At 36.6% G+C, this 12,631-nt stretch overlaps 1 protein-coding gene across 3 annotated transcripts in view; it reads left to right on the top strand.

Moving 5' to 3' along the window:
- Positions 1 to 12,631, top strand: part of UTP20 (UTP20 small subunit processome component) — a 100,197-nt gene that overhangs the window by 68,651 nt on the left and 18,915 nt on the right. For 2 of the 3 annotated variants that reach the window (XM_039245582.1, XM_039245584.1), the window contains 7 exons: positions 2,939 to 3,078; positions 3,332 to 3,414; positions 5,175 to 5,488; positions 7,058 to 7,197; positions 7,638 to 7,794; positions 10,976 to 11,074; positions 11,894 to 12,061. In XM_039245582.1, the coding sequence (XP_039101513.1) occupies positions 2,939 to 3,078; positions 3,332 to 3,414; positions 5,175 to 5,488; positions 7,058 to 7,197; positions 7,638 to 7,794; positions 10,976 to 11,074; positions 11,894 to 12,061 (1,101 nt within the window). The remainder of the gene's footprint in view (positions 1 to 2,938; positions 3,079 to 3,331; positions 3,415 to 5,174; positions 5,489 to 7,057; positions 7,198 to 7,637; positions 7,795 to 10,975; positions 11,075 to 11,893; positions 12,062 to 12,631) is intronic. The other variant, XM_039245583.1, reaches the window with a different exon arrangement.

Genomic DNA, 12,631 nt, shown 5'->3' with positions numbered 1-12,631 from the left:
AATAGCTCTGAAGCCTTTAGAATAGTACTTGCTCTATAAATGGTAGCTATTATCTTTATTTTCATTATTATTAGCTCGCAAAGGCCAACCACAAAGTATTTCCCCTCTTAGAAATGATCACATTACTAACAGCATACTTTTATTTTTGTATCATAGGATTTAATTCTGGTAAATGCCATTAATCAGCAGAATCGGTGTTTTCCCAAATGTCCCATAAGAAGTGAAGTTACACAGTAGCTACCTTTTCTTTAGCACTGTGCCAGATACAGAAGCTATTCTAAGTACTTTACATAATCTTACTTCATCCTTACCACAGCTCAGCCCTACGGGGAAGGATTGTTGTCACTATATTACAGGAAAGTAAACTAGGAATATGTGAGGTATTTTTCTTTCTCAAAGATATACAGAATGAGAATCAGAATTTGAACTTAGGCCTGTCTTCACTGTTAGACTACACAGGTGCCAAAAGAACAGTGCCTGGCACATTGTAAGATAAATGATAGTTATTGATTATATTAGTGAAAGAGTGAAATGTAAGTCCAGTTTGAGGTGAGATCAGGAGCTGTGACTTGAATTTATTCTGTGTTGATCCCATGGCCTTGTGTAAGTTTACGGTTTCCCCTATTGTTTTCAAAAATTTTTAAAGAATTACCTACATAAATAAAAGAATACTCCCCCCCACCCAAAATTCTGTCTTGAAGAGCCAGAAAGCACAACCAATTTAGTTTGATGGCAATAAAATAGGAAAGAGATGTGGATGGAAAAAATAAATTATATTTAGTATTGGTTGATATTAACATGATATATCTCTTTAAATGTTTATTTGTTTTAAGAGAGGGAGAGAAAAAAAAAAATAAAAAAAAAAAAAAAAAAAAAAAAAAAAAAAAAAAGAGAGGGAGAGAGAGACCATGCATGAGCAGGGGAGGGGCAGAGAGAGAGGGAGACAGAGAGAATCCCAAACAGTTTCCACACTGTTAGTGCAGAGCCCAAGGGGGGGACTCAGTCCCATGAACCATGAGCTCATGACCTGAGCTGAAACCAAGAGTCAGACACTTAACCGACTGAGCAACCCAGTTGCTCCTACCTATACATTAGCTGTTTTTTTTTTGTTTTTGTTTTTTGTTTTTGTTTTTTGTTTTTTCTTTACAAATAGTTTATTGTCAAATTAGTTTCCACATAACACTCAGTGCTCATCCCCACAAGGGCATGGAGGAGGACACCTATACATTAGGTTTAACCATATGTTGTTATTTTTGCTTTAAACAATTATCTTTTAAAGACATCTTTCAAAATAAGGAAGGATCTTTTATATTTCCTTACATATTTATAATTTCTGGTCACTTCCAATTACTTACAATTTTTCAGTCATTCCTTTGGATAGATCCAGATATATTGCTGTATTATTTTATTCCTGACAGGAAGACCTCCTTTAAATTTTTTGTAGCGCAGGTCTACTGGTGATGAATTCTTTCAGTTTTTCTCTTTTCTCATCTTTACTTTTGAAAGATGTTTCTAGAAGTTGTGGAATTCTGGATTGACAAGTTTTTTTTCTTTCTACTTTTTAAAGATAATTGCTCTATTGTCGTCTGGTTTATATCATTTCCAACAAGAAGTCATTCTTATCTTTGTTCCTCTGAGTGTAATGTATGTTTTTCTAGAGGGTGCCTTGAAAATGTTCTCTTTATCACTGGTTTTAAGCCATTTGATTATGATCTGCCTTAGTGTAATTTCCTTCATGTTTCTTGTGCTTGGGGTTTGTTGAGCTTTTTGGATCTACTGATTTGTATTGTTCTTCAGACTTGGAATTTTTGGCCATTATTTCTTCAAAGATACTTTTGGGCTCCGTTCTTGCCTTTTGAGACCCCAGTGTATATTAGACCACTCAAAATTGACCCAAACTCACTGAGGCTCTTTTGTTTTCATTAGTTTTTTCCTCCCCTGAGTCTCATTTTTGTTTCCATTTTGTATCGCTGTGTCTTCAAGTTCATTAATCTTTTCTTCTGCAGAGTCTAATCTGCTTTTAATCCCATCCAGTATGTCTCCCTATTTCTGAATGTTCAGTTTGGGCCTTTTTTATATCTTGCCTCTCCTTAACATACTTATGCTTTCCTTTCCCTTTTTGATCTTTTGGAATGTAATTTCATCAGTTGTCTTTCTTTGTCTACTATAAGTCTTTTATCTGTGTCACTTTGGGGTCTGTTTCTACTGGTTGGTTTTTCTTGTCATGAGAGGTATTTTTCTGCTTCTTGGTGTGCCTGTGCAGCTTTCTTCTTTGAGTAGCTCTGTCCTCTCTGGTTCTTTGCCCTGTGAACTCTGGCTGCCACAGCCTTCTCTCTGCCTTCTTACGTCAGGCAGACCACCAGGCCCTTTTTTGGGTTTCTCCTCCTCTGCTGTGACCTGACAGTTCTCTTCACACAGTGAGTTAGGATAATTATAAGACATGCTTTATTTGTTGCCTTTCTCTCAGAGTGCTGTACTGCACTGTTTGATGTCCAGAGTCTGAAAACTGCTGTTTCATGTATTTTTGTCTATTTTTCTAGTTTAAAATATGAGGGTAAATCCAGTCCCTGTTCTCTATGATGGTATGAAACAGACATCTCCAAGGCAGTGTACTGTTGAATGCTGAGCTGTGCATTAAAGTTGACTTTAGTGTTTAACTTCTACACACTGAATTTACTTCATTCACAGTCTATAGGCTTGAACCCATCAGGGAGGTCTGAGTGGAAAAAAGTACATTAATATCCTTTAGTTAAAGATGGTCCTTCCTTTAATTGATAGCATCTTTTCCTAGAGCTGGCCGGGGAGTGGAATATAGTTTGGGCATTCTTTCCCTTCGATAAATTGCTCATCACCTACTGTATAAGCTTTTTAATGTAAGAAATTAGCTTTTTATTAGCAAATACTTATTCTGTGTTGATGCTCTTGATTTGTTTTACAGCATGAAAATATAACCATTGCTGCCACAGAGCTTATTGGAGCTATTTGCAAACATCTCTCTTGGTCAGCATATATATATTACTTGAAACATTTCATTCATGTCCTACAAACAGGACAGATCAATCAAAAGTTGGGTGTCAGGTGTGTATGGTCAAACTTATTTTTGCTTTGTTTTTAAAATGTAAATTCTGGATTATTTCCTGAAGTGGTCTCTCTAATCTCAGTTTACTTTTATCTTGTATTAATGAGGTTATGCTAATGTTTGTTAAGGTCAAAAATACCTAAAACTGGTAAAAATAATTTTACTGTTTATAAGTCTTTAAATCCTTCACTTTAATCATCAAATGATGTTGTGAATCAGACGTTTCTGTGTACCTTCTCTTTTTTTTAACAGTTTGCTAGTAATAGTGTTGGAAGCATTCCACTTTGATCACAAAACTCTTGAAGAACAAATGAGAAAAATTCAGAATGAAGAAAGTAAGTTTTTAAAACTTTCTTAAACTAGATTTCCACTCTATTCTTGGATAATTGATGATAATGAATTAAAGATGGCAAAATTCAACTTATCACCTTTTTCTGCTTATAGCAGTGACCAGTGAAAGAGTCAGGAAGAACTTAAAGCAAGTGATTTGAGCATTTGTGTAAAAAATTTTTTAACAACATTATGATCTTTGAACTTAATTTGAATACTTGAGTGAGATGTAAAAACTCTTAGAAAAGTAAAATACAAAAGCTGGCTTTAGAAGAAATAGAAAATCTGAATGTATCTCTAACTACAAAAACATTGACTTTGTAGTAAAAAATCTTCTAATGAAAATACCAGGTTCACAAAGCTTTATACGCAAGTTCTACAAATATTTAAGGAATGGGTAATTTCAACCTTATATCAGCTTTTTCAGATGATTAATGAGAAGGAAGCTTCCACTAACTTATGAAATTGGTATAATTGGTTAATAGAATTTAACATTAGCATGCAAAAAACACGTGGTCCTCTAAAGAGGCACAAGGGAAACATTTGGTTAAATTCAGTATCTATTCATGATACAAAATAAGGAACAAATAGAAATTTCCTCAGCCTGTTAGAGGATGAACACTTAAATAGGCCAGTAAGCTAATTGTTTTTGCTAAAAGACATTGAAATATTCTGTCACTCAGTTTGCACTTGTCCAACATTCCTTTCTACTCAGAATTTTCTAATTCTTTGATTTACAGTAAAATCACTACAGAGCCACACTGATAAATAGCAAAGATTGGCTTGAATTTGTAGGAACCATGTGTGTTTTAAACCATTAATGTACTAAAGTCCCTCAATGGTTTATCTTCAGGCAGTTGAATCTGCACTTTGCAATTTTGCATAAATAAAAACATTAAAAATTAAAATAATCTCCTTAACTATTTTATTAGATATGACTAAAGTTTGAAACATTTTTTGAACACCTGCTATGAGCTGGCCCTTTCTAGACATTATCTCCTTTTTTTTTCATAAGAACTTTACAAGAACCTTAGTTGTTAGTTACCCCATTATTTTTGATATGAGAGATTACAGTTCAGAAATGTAAAGTAACTTTACCAAAGCTAACAGGGCCAGTAATTAAAATAAAGACTAATGGCTACCATTTTTTGAAAGTCAGTGAAGTATCAGAAGCATATTTTAAGTGCATTACAGAGGTTCTTTCATTGAATCCTGACAACAGCCTTGCCATTTGGTGCCATCTCCATCTTACTGGTAAAGAGAACCCAAAGCCCACTAGGCTTAGGTTAACTAACTTTGGTCACATGGCTTGTTAGCAGAGCTATGCCTGGACTTGCCCCACAGTACTATACTGCCTAAATTTCTTTAATAAACTTAACCCTGTAGTAAGGGACATTTCTGCATGAGAACTGATGGCTGCCATTATGGTGTTCATGCTCACGAGTATAAGTTTTTGTTTTTGGAAACCTCCAATCACAGTCCTTTGGAAGCTTTCTTCTGATTAAGCCCCTCCTCCCTGCCTAGCCTCCAAGTGTATTCCCAAAGGAACCTGCACTTGCTCTCCCACACTCATAACTGTCAGTTTACTTGTCTCTTGTTCCTCATTAGACTCCAAACAGTAAGACAGCAAAAAATCACAACCCTCTCATATAGTCCTGTTTCCTTAGTACTTTATCTTACCTATCCGTAACTGGTGACTAGATCATTTTTATTAGATGTTGGTGGGAAAGGCTTATAACAACTGTGTTTCCTTATTTGATTTAAGGTGACTTTTGTTGTTTGCTAAACATAGACACAATAGAAGTGATTGAATTGCCAGAGAATGAAACCATGGAATTAGAGCATGTGAATGAGGAAAAGAAGGAAAACAAATGTAAGAGTTTGTCAGACAACAAAGAACTGGAAAACCCCAATCCAGCTGATTGTAAAGGGACATCAGCTAAAGAACCTGAGTGTATCACTGAGTCCATGTCTTCCCTTCCTCGGAATAAGGAAGAATTGGAGAGAACAATTAAAAATATCCAAGGAACCATAACTGGGGATATCCTGCCCAGGCTACATAAATGCCTGGCATCTACGGTAATCATTCTGTTTCGGACCCAGGAGGGCTGTGTGAAGCTAAGTGTTTGTGGGGCTCTGTCAGACTGAGGCTTCTAACTATTATTGATTGATGTCAGCTTTTGGATATTTTTTCACCTCAGCATTTCACAATTCACTTCCCTTGTTTTGTCTCATCTTTAGGTTCATCTCAGGTTTTTAAAAATTAGAGTATGTTTCCATTTTCTACTTCTTGGCCACTTCTCTGCTGTTCTGAATTCGTCTTCTTGCTGGTTAGCTCTCATAAACCAGCCTTTTCCCCTCAGTGTAAATCATGGTTTGGCAAACTGTGGTCCACAGGCTGGATCCAGCCAGCAGCCTCTTGTAGTAAAGTTTTTGTTGGAACATAATTACACTCATTTATTTGCATATTGTCTAATTCTGCTTTTGTGTTACCACAGCAGAGTTAAGTAGCTTCAATAGAGACCATGAAGCCAAAAATACTATCTGCTCTCTACAAAAGTTTTCCAGCCCCTGGTGTAAAATATTGACTTGGTCGTATTTTGTATATTTGTAAATATACCTTCTTACTTGAGGCACTACATTTTTTATGTACCAACAGTATCACTCAAACTCTTGAAAATCCCAATTGATAAAAAGTTTTTATGATTTTTAGATATTTCACAGCACTCTTAATCAACATTAGTGAAAACTTGACTATTTTTTTCTAATTGTTCCTTTAAAAAAAGCTCTTTCTTTTTCTTTCTTTCTTTCTTTCTTTCTAAAAAAAGCTTTTTCTTTCTTTCTTTCTTTCTTTCTTTCTCTCTCTCTCTCTCTCTCTCTTTCTTTCTCTCTTTCTCTCTCTCTCCCTCTCCCTCCCTTCCTTCCTTCCTCCTTCCTTCCTTCCTTCCTTCCTTCCTTCCTTCCTTCCTTCCTTCCTTCCTTCCTTCCTTCCTTCCGTAATTTATTGTCAAGTTAGCTAACATACAGTGTGCTCTTGGCTTCAGGAGTAGATTCCCGTGCTTCATCACTTACATGCAACATCTAGTATTCATCCCAACAAGTGCCCTCCTCAGTGCCCTTCACCCATTTTCCCCTCTCCTCCAACCCCCTATCCACCCTCAGTTCTCTGTATTTAAGAGTCTCTTATGTTTGCCTCCTTCTGTTTGAAATTACTTTTTCACCTTTCCTTTTCCCCTTGGTCTTCACAAATTCCACATATGAGTGAAAACATGTGATACCTGTCTTTCTCTGACTGACTTATTTCGCTTTGCTTAATACCCTCTAGTTCTATCCATATTGTTGGCAAATGGCAACATTTCATTCTTTCTCATTGCCAAGTACTATTCCATTGTATATACAAACCACATCTTCTTTATCCATTCATCAGTTGATGGTCATTTGGGGTCTTCTTGGGGAAAAAATTATTCCTATTATTTTTACAATTCTTAGACAGTTATTCTCAATTTGCATAATTTAGTTTGTTTTGTAAGACTGTAAACTTAGAAGTGTCATATCAAAAGAGCGTATCTTTCATATGAAAGATTTCAGTGTTGATAGGTCTCTGATCCATTTATTTTTGTTTCAGTTTAACCTAACTTTTTCTTACAGACTAAAAGGGAAGAAGAACACAAGCTCATAAAATCCAAGGTTGTGAATGATGAGGAAGTAGTTCGAGTTCCTTTAGCTTTTGCCATGGTTAAACTAATGCAGTCCCTTCCACAAGAAGTTATGGAAGCTAATCTACCAAGGTATATTCTAATGATAAATTAGAAAAGCTAAGTGAAACTCAAAAATTGGTTCTTTCTTCCTGACTCTTGAATCTCTTTTATGAGGAAGAGAAGTGCTATCACAATTTGCTGTGATTTAGAATCCTAACTGGGGGTGCCTGGGTGGCTCAGTCAGTTAGCTCAGATCATGATCTCATGTATCATGGGTTTGGACCCCACATTGGGCTCTGTGCTGACCGCTTGGAGCCTGGAGCCTGCTTTGGATTCTGTGTCTCCCTCTCTCTCTGCTCCCCCCCTTCTCTGTGTCTCTCTCTCAAAAATAAATATAGATGGGAAAAAAAATTTTTTTTTAGTAGAATCTCTATTGGGAAATTTGGGTAATGAGTAGTTAAAAGACCAAAGGATGTCTATATTTTTATTTCCTTCTGTTGATTAGCCCTTTTTAATTTTTCACTTTCTAGTATTTTGCTGAAAGTGTGTGCCCTCCTCAAGAACAGAGCACAGGAAATCAGAGACATTGCACGCAGCACTCTAGCAAAAATAATAGAAGATCTGGGTGTGCACTACTTACAGTATATTTTAAAAGAATTACAGAGTACCCTTGTCCGTGGATATCAGGTAAATTGCATTGTGTGCCTTATATTCATTCAAATTGGATTGAAATTCAAATATTTTGCAATTTGAAAACTACAAGTGACGGTGCCTTCAGTCTATATTCGGTAAAGTTGATCCACTGAGGTAGCAATCAAGAATATTCATAAGTTTTGGGGCAACTGGGTGGCTCAGTCAGTTAAGCATCTGACACTTGATTTTGGCTCAGGTCATGATCTCTCTTCCCCTCCCTCTCTCTCTCTTTCTGCCTATCCCTTGCTCACTCTCTTCGTCAAAAATAAATAAACTTAAAAAAAAAAAAGAATATTCAAAAGTTTCTAATCAGCATTTAAAAATCTATTTTTTAAAAAATTCATGTATTTGATGTTTATAAAGTATAAAGATACTTATAGGCCTGGGTTATATAACTTGCCTATTTTTCTCAAATCATTTGATATCAAGTTTTGTATCTTGAGAGTTCTTAAAAATATTCTTATAGAATGCATATTGAATTTATTACCACAAATGTGAATAATAAGGAGCATACACATTTGTTTAAGGGTTGAAACATACAAGTAATAAAAATAATAGGATCTCCAGGTGGAATAGAAAGCTCTTTGGGTAGTGATTTGGCCGGCCAGCTCCTTACTTTTTCAACTGTGGAACCTAGACACATTCCATCAGCAACACCTGGGAGCTTATGAGACGTGCACAATGTAGGGTCCTATGCCTGACCTATACTGTCTGCATTTCAGTAAGGTCCCTGAATGATCTCAAGTTTAAGAAACACCGTTGCTTGTTCTTTTCACGTACCCAGTCAAGATTTTGGGTAGTTAGCTTTACCTTCTGTATCAAAACTTGCTCAAAGGTAGGCTTCCTATTCTGTGGATTATAAATCTAACACAGTAAAAATACCAGTATTCATTTTCACTGTCTCTCTTGGAAGTATTTAAAAAAATTTTTTAATGTTGTTTTTTGAGAGAGACAGAACACAAACAGGAGGGACAGAGAGAGAGGAAAACACAGAATCTAAAGCAAGCTCCAGGCTCTGAGCTGACAGCAAAGAGCCCAACATGGGGCACAAATCCACAAACCCTGAGATCATGGCCTGAGCTAAAGTCAGATGCTTAATAGACTGAGCCACCCAGGCGCCCCTTCTAGTGTAGTTTTTTAATGGTTGCTCTAGGAATTACCATATACATCCTTACTTTTAATAATCTACTTAGAAACAATATTTTACAACTTCAAGTGGAATATGGAAACCTACCACCATAGATGGATCCCTTCACCCTTCTTTTCTTTTATAGTTGTTTGTATATTACATCTCTATATATTGAAAGTTTATTGGGCAATGTTAGAGTTTTTGCTTGTAGTCATCAAACATATTTTAAAGAACTCAAGAGGCACCTGGGTGGCTCAGTCGATTAAGCGTCTGACTACGGCTCAGGTACTGATCTTGTGGTCCGTGAGTTCGGGCCCCGCATCGGGCTCTGTGCTGACAGCTCAGAGCCTGGAGCCTGTTTCAGATTCTGTGTCACCCTCTCACTCTGCCCCTCCCCCACTCGTGCTCTGTCCCTCTGTGTCTCAGAAATTAAAAAAAAAAAAAAGAACTCAAGAGGATAGTCTATTAGTTTGCCCAAATAGCCATCATTTTGACTTCCCTTCTTTCATTTCTGAATTTCCAAGTTTCTTTCTGGTATCATCTCCCTTTGGTCTAAACAATTTCCATCAGCAGTCTTGTACAGCATGTGTGGGTGGCAGCAAATGCTCTTAGTTTTCTGTCATCTCTGAATGTCCTTTCACCTTATTCCTGAAGGATACTGTCATTGGATATCTAATTCTGTGTTGACAGTTAATACTCTTCCTTCAGCTTCTTAAAAATGTTGTATCACATCCTTCTGGCCTTTCTGATGAATAATCTAGTTATTCAGTCAGTTTTCCCCTCTACATAATGCACTGTTTTCCTCTTGCTGCTTTAAGAACTTTTTCTTGGCCTTTATCTTTTAGTAGTTTGATTATATGTGTCCAAGTTGGGTTGTTTTTGGTTAAGTATATAAAAGTATATAAAGATCAACAGTAGATATATATGAAATTATGCCTTTAAAATCCATTGTGGGGTGCCTGGCTGGCTAAGTCATTGGAGTGTACAATTCTTGATCTTGGAGCTGTGAGTTTGAGCCCCACGTTCAGTGTAGAGATTACTTAAAAAGTAAAATCCAATCTATGTATTGATAGCCAATTATGTTTCCTTAGCCTTTGATCATAATCTGATGTTCCCTGTGATCATTTGTAACTAGAAGTGCAGAGGTGCAGTATAAAGAATGCAGAAAGCTTGAGAGGCAGCATAGTGTAGTGATACAGAGCTGCGGCACCAGCCCATATGGTTTCAAATCCTGATTCTGCTACTGTCTACCCATGCAACTTGGGGCGAGTTAATTGATCTCTGTGTGCCTCAGCTTCCTCATCTGAAAAGTGCTGATAATACAGCACCTTACACCATGGATACAGTGAGCAGAGATTAAATGATTTAATACATGTGAGGTATTAATACAATAGTATTAATAAGCCACAGTAATTCTTAGGAATGTTAGCTGTGGTTACTATGAAGAGCAAAAACTTGTCTGTTTCCTTCATGGCTTTGATTGCACCTAACATTGGCAAGCTCCTTAATTCAAAGGTTGGGTTTTTAAAGTTCAAGACTCTTGTGCCTTTTCTTTATAAATCAGAGGCTTGGGGGTGCCTAGGTGGCTCTTTTGGTTAAGCGGCCGACGTCAGCTCAGATTATGATTTCATGGTTCTTGAGTTTGAGCCTTGCATCAAACTCTGCACTGACAGTGTGGGGTCTGTTTGGGATTCTCTCTTTCTCCATCTCTCTTGGCCCCTCCCCAACTTGTTCTCTCTCTCCCTCTTCTTCCCCCCCTCAAAATAAATAAACTTTAAATAAAAAAAATAAAAAAATCAGTGGCCTGGTTTAGTCACAGTAGTAGACCCTAAGCATGGTGATGAGTTTCTGAGTATCTTGTACAAAGTGATCATTTGGCTAAAGTCTTTTAGATGGTGATAAAAGTATGTGTCATTTGGTTAAACATCTCCCTAGAGTTGTATGGAAGCTCTGAGTGCTCTCTGCAGTACTTCTTGGATCTTATTTTTTTTTTTTCTACTATGGTATTCTTAACCATTGATATTCTTACTACACATTTCATTTTAGGTCCATGTGCTGACTTTCACTGTTTATATGTTGCTGCAAGGTCTCACCAACAAGCTACAAGTTGGGGATTTGGACTCCTGTTTAGATATAATGATTGAGGTAAGATTTAGAAAAAGGGAAGGTACTGTCGTTTTTTTAACTAGGCAAAGGACACAGAGAACCAGTTCACAAAATAAGAAAAAAACTATTGCCTTTAAAAATGAATATGATGTACTATCTCATCTCTTAGATTAGCAGAAGGTTAAAAAGCTGACTCAGGTGAAGTGAGATGGACTAGATCATGAGTTTTGGTATAACCTTTGATGTTGTGTATCAAGAGCTTTAAAATAAGCAAAAATTTCAAATACTTCTAGGAATCTGAGATGTGTTTAGTCTGGGGATTAAATAAAAGTATGTGCACCAGAGCTTTTTAGTAAAGTAGTGAAAAATTTAATAACAATCAAGTTTTAAAATCAATAATGTGATAATTTGGGAGGTGGTATTATGAAGAGACTAAACTTGCCCTACTACCTTTGTTCACTCATAAAAAAAATGTAGACATTTAAACATTTCAAATTAAACACATCAATTTTGATAATTGTTACAAATATCATTAGTTTCTTAAGGAGAAATGAAGCTACTCTTTGGCAGTATTGAAGAAATACGTGTTTCTATATTATATAATCATATAGGTAAATCTTATAATATTCTTCTTTTATTTCCCCTTAGTAAAAACCTTCAGGTGTTTCTCTGTTTGCTTGTCTTTCAGTAATTGGTCCCTGAACTGCCTTGAAAAAGTGAAATCTAATAGAAATTCTTACCATCTAATTTCAATCCTGTCCAGCTTGCTTGTCTCTGATCTGGATGTATCAGAGACTGCTTATGTTGACATATCTTCCTGTTTGCACATAATTGCCATTTGGCTTTTCTCTTTCAAAGATCTTTAACCACGAGTTGTTTGGTGCCATTGCTGAAGAGAAGGAAGTGAAGCAGATCCTCTCCAAAGTCATGGAGGCACGAAGAAGCAAGAGTTACGATTCTTACGAAATCCTGGGCAAGTTTGTAGGGAAAGATCAGGTTACAAAACTTATCCTTCCATTAAAAGAGGTAAGGATTTGAATGCAATACAGGAGATCACATTACAGCATCATGAGTTCTTTAAACAACCCATGCAGTAATGCTGCACTTGACCACTAGGGTTTCATTTGGTGCTAATGCCACTGGTACCATGTGGCCACTAGCTAGCTGGCAGCCTTAGGTGGGCATTCTAAACCAAGAGCCAGATTTCTGATGTAAACCGTGTGATGCAGAAGCAAAAAATTGAAATTCAAGTGAATTTTATAGCTGGCTAAAGATAGCAGCTTAAGAACATAGCTTTTGAAGACAGATTGCTGCTCTCAGATTGCCAAGAGGGAGAAAAGTGACATCTGTTGAACATGTATTATGTGCTAAGCATCATGTTTCATTATCTCTTCTAATCTGCACAACCAGTCTGTGAGATCAATGGTACTTTCGTCTTACAGATAAGAACATGGAGGCTCAATGAAAGGTAGAAGGGTCATGGTTAAGGAGGAAAGTAAGGTATTAGTTATAGATCTTTTTGATTCAGAGCTCACATTCTTTGCAGCGTTTTCATTCTGCCTTCTATTGGGCAGGGACCATAGCTTACTTTTACTT

This window comes from Hyaena hyaena, unplaced genomic scaffold (assembly GCF_003009895.1).
Source record: "Hyaena hyaena isolate Hyena2069 unplaced genomic scaffold, ASM300989v1 scaffold_261, whole genome shotgun sequence".
In the NCBI taxonomy this organism is placed as follows: Eukaryota; Metazoa; Chordata; class Mammalia; order Carnivora; family Hyaenidae; genus Hyaena; species Hyaena hyaena.
This window is presented reverse-complemented; position numbering and strand designations above follow the sequence as displayed.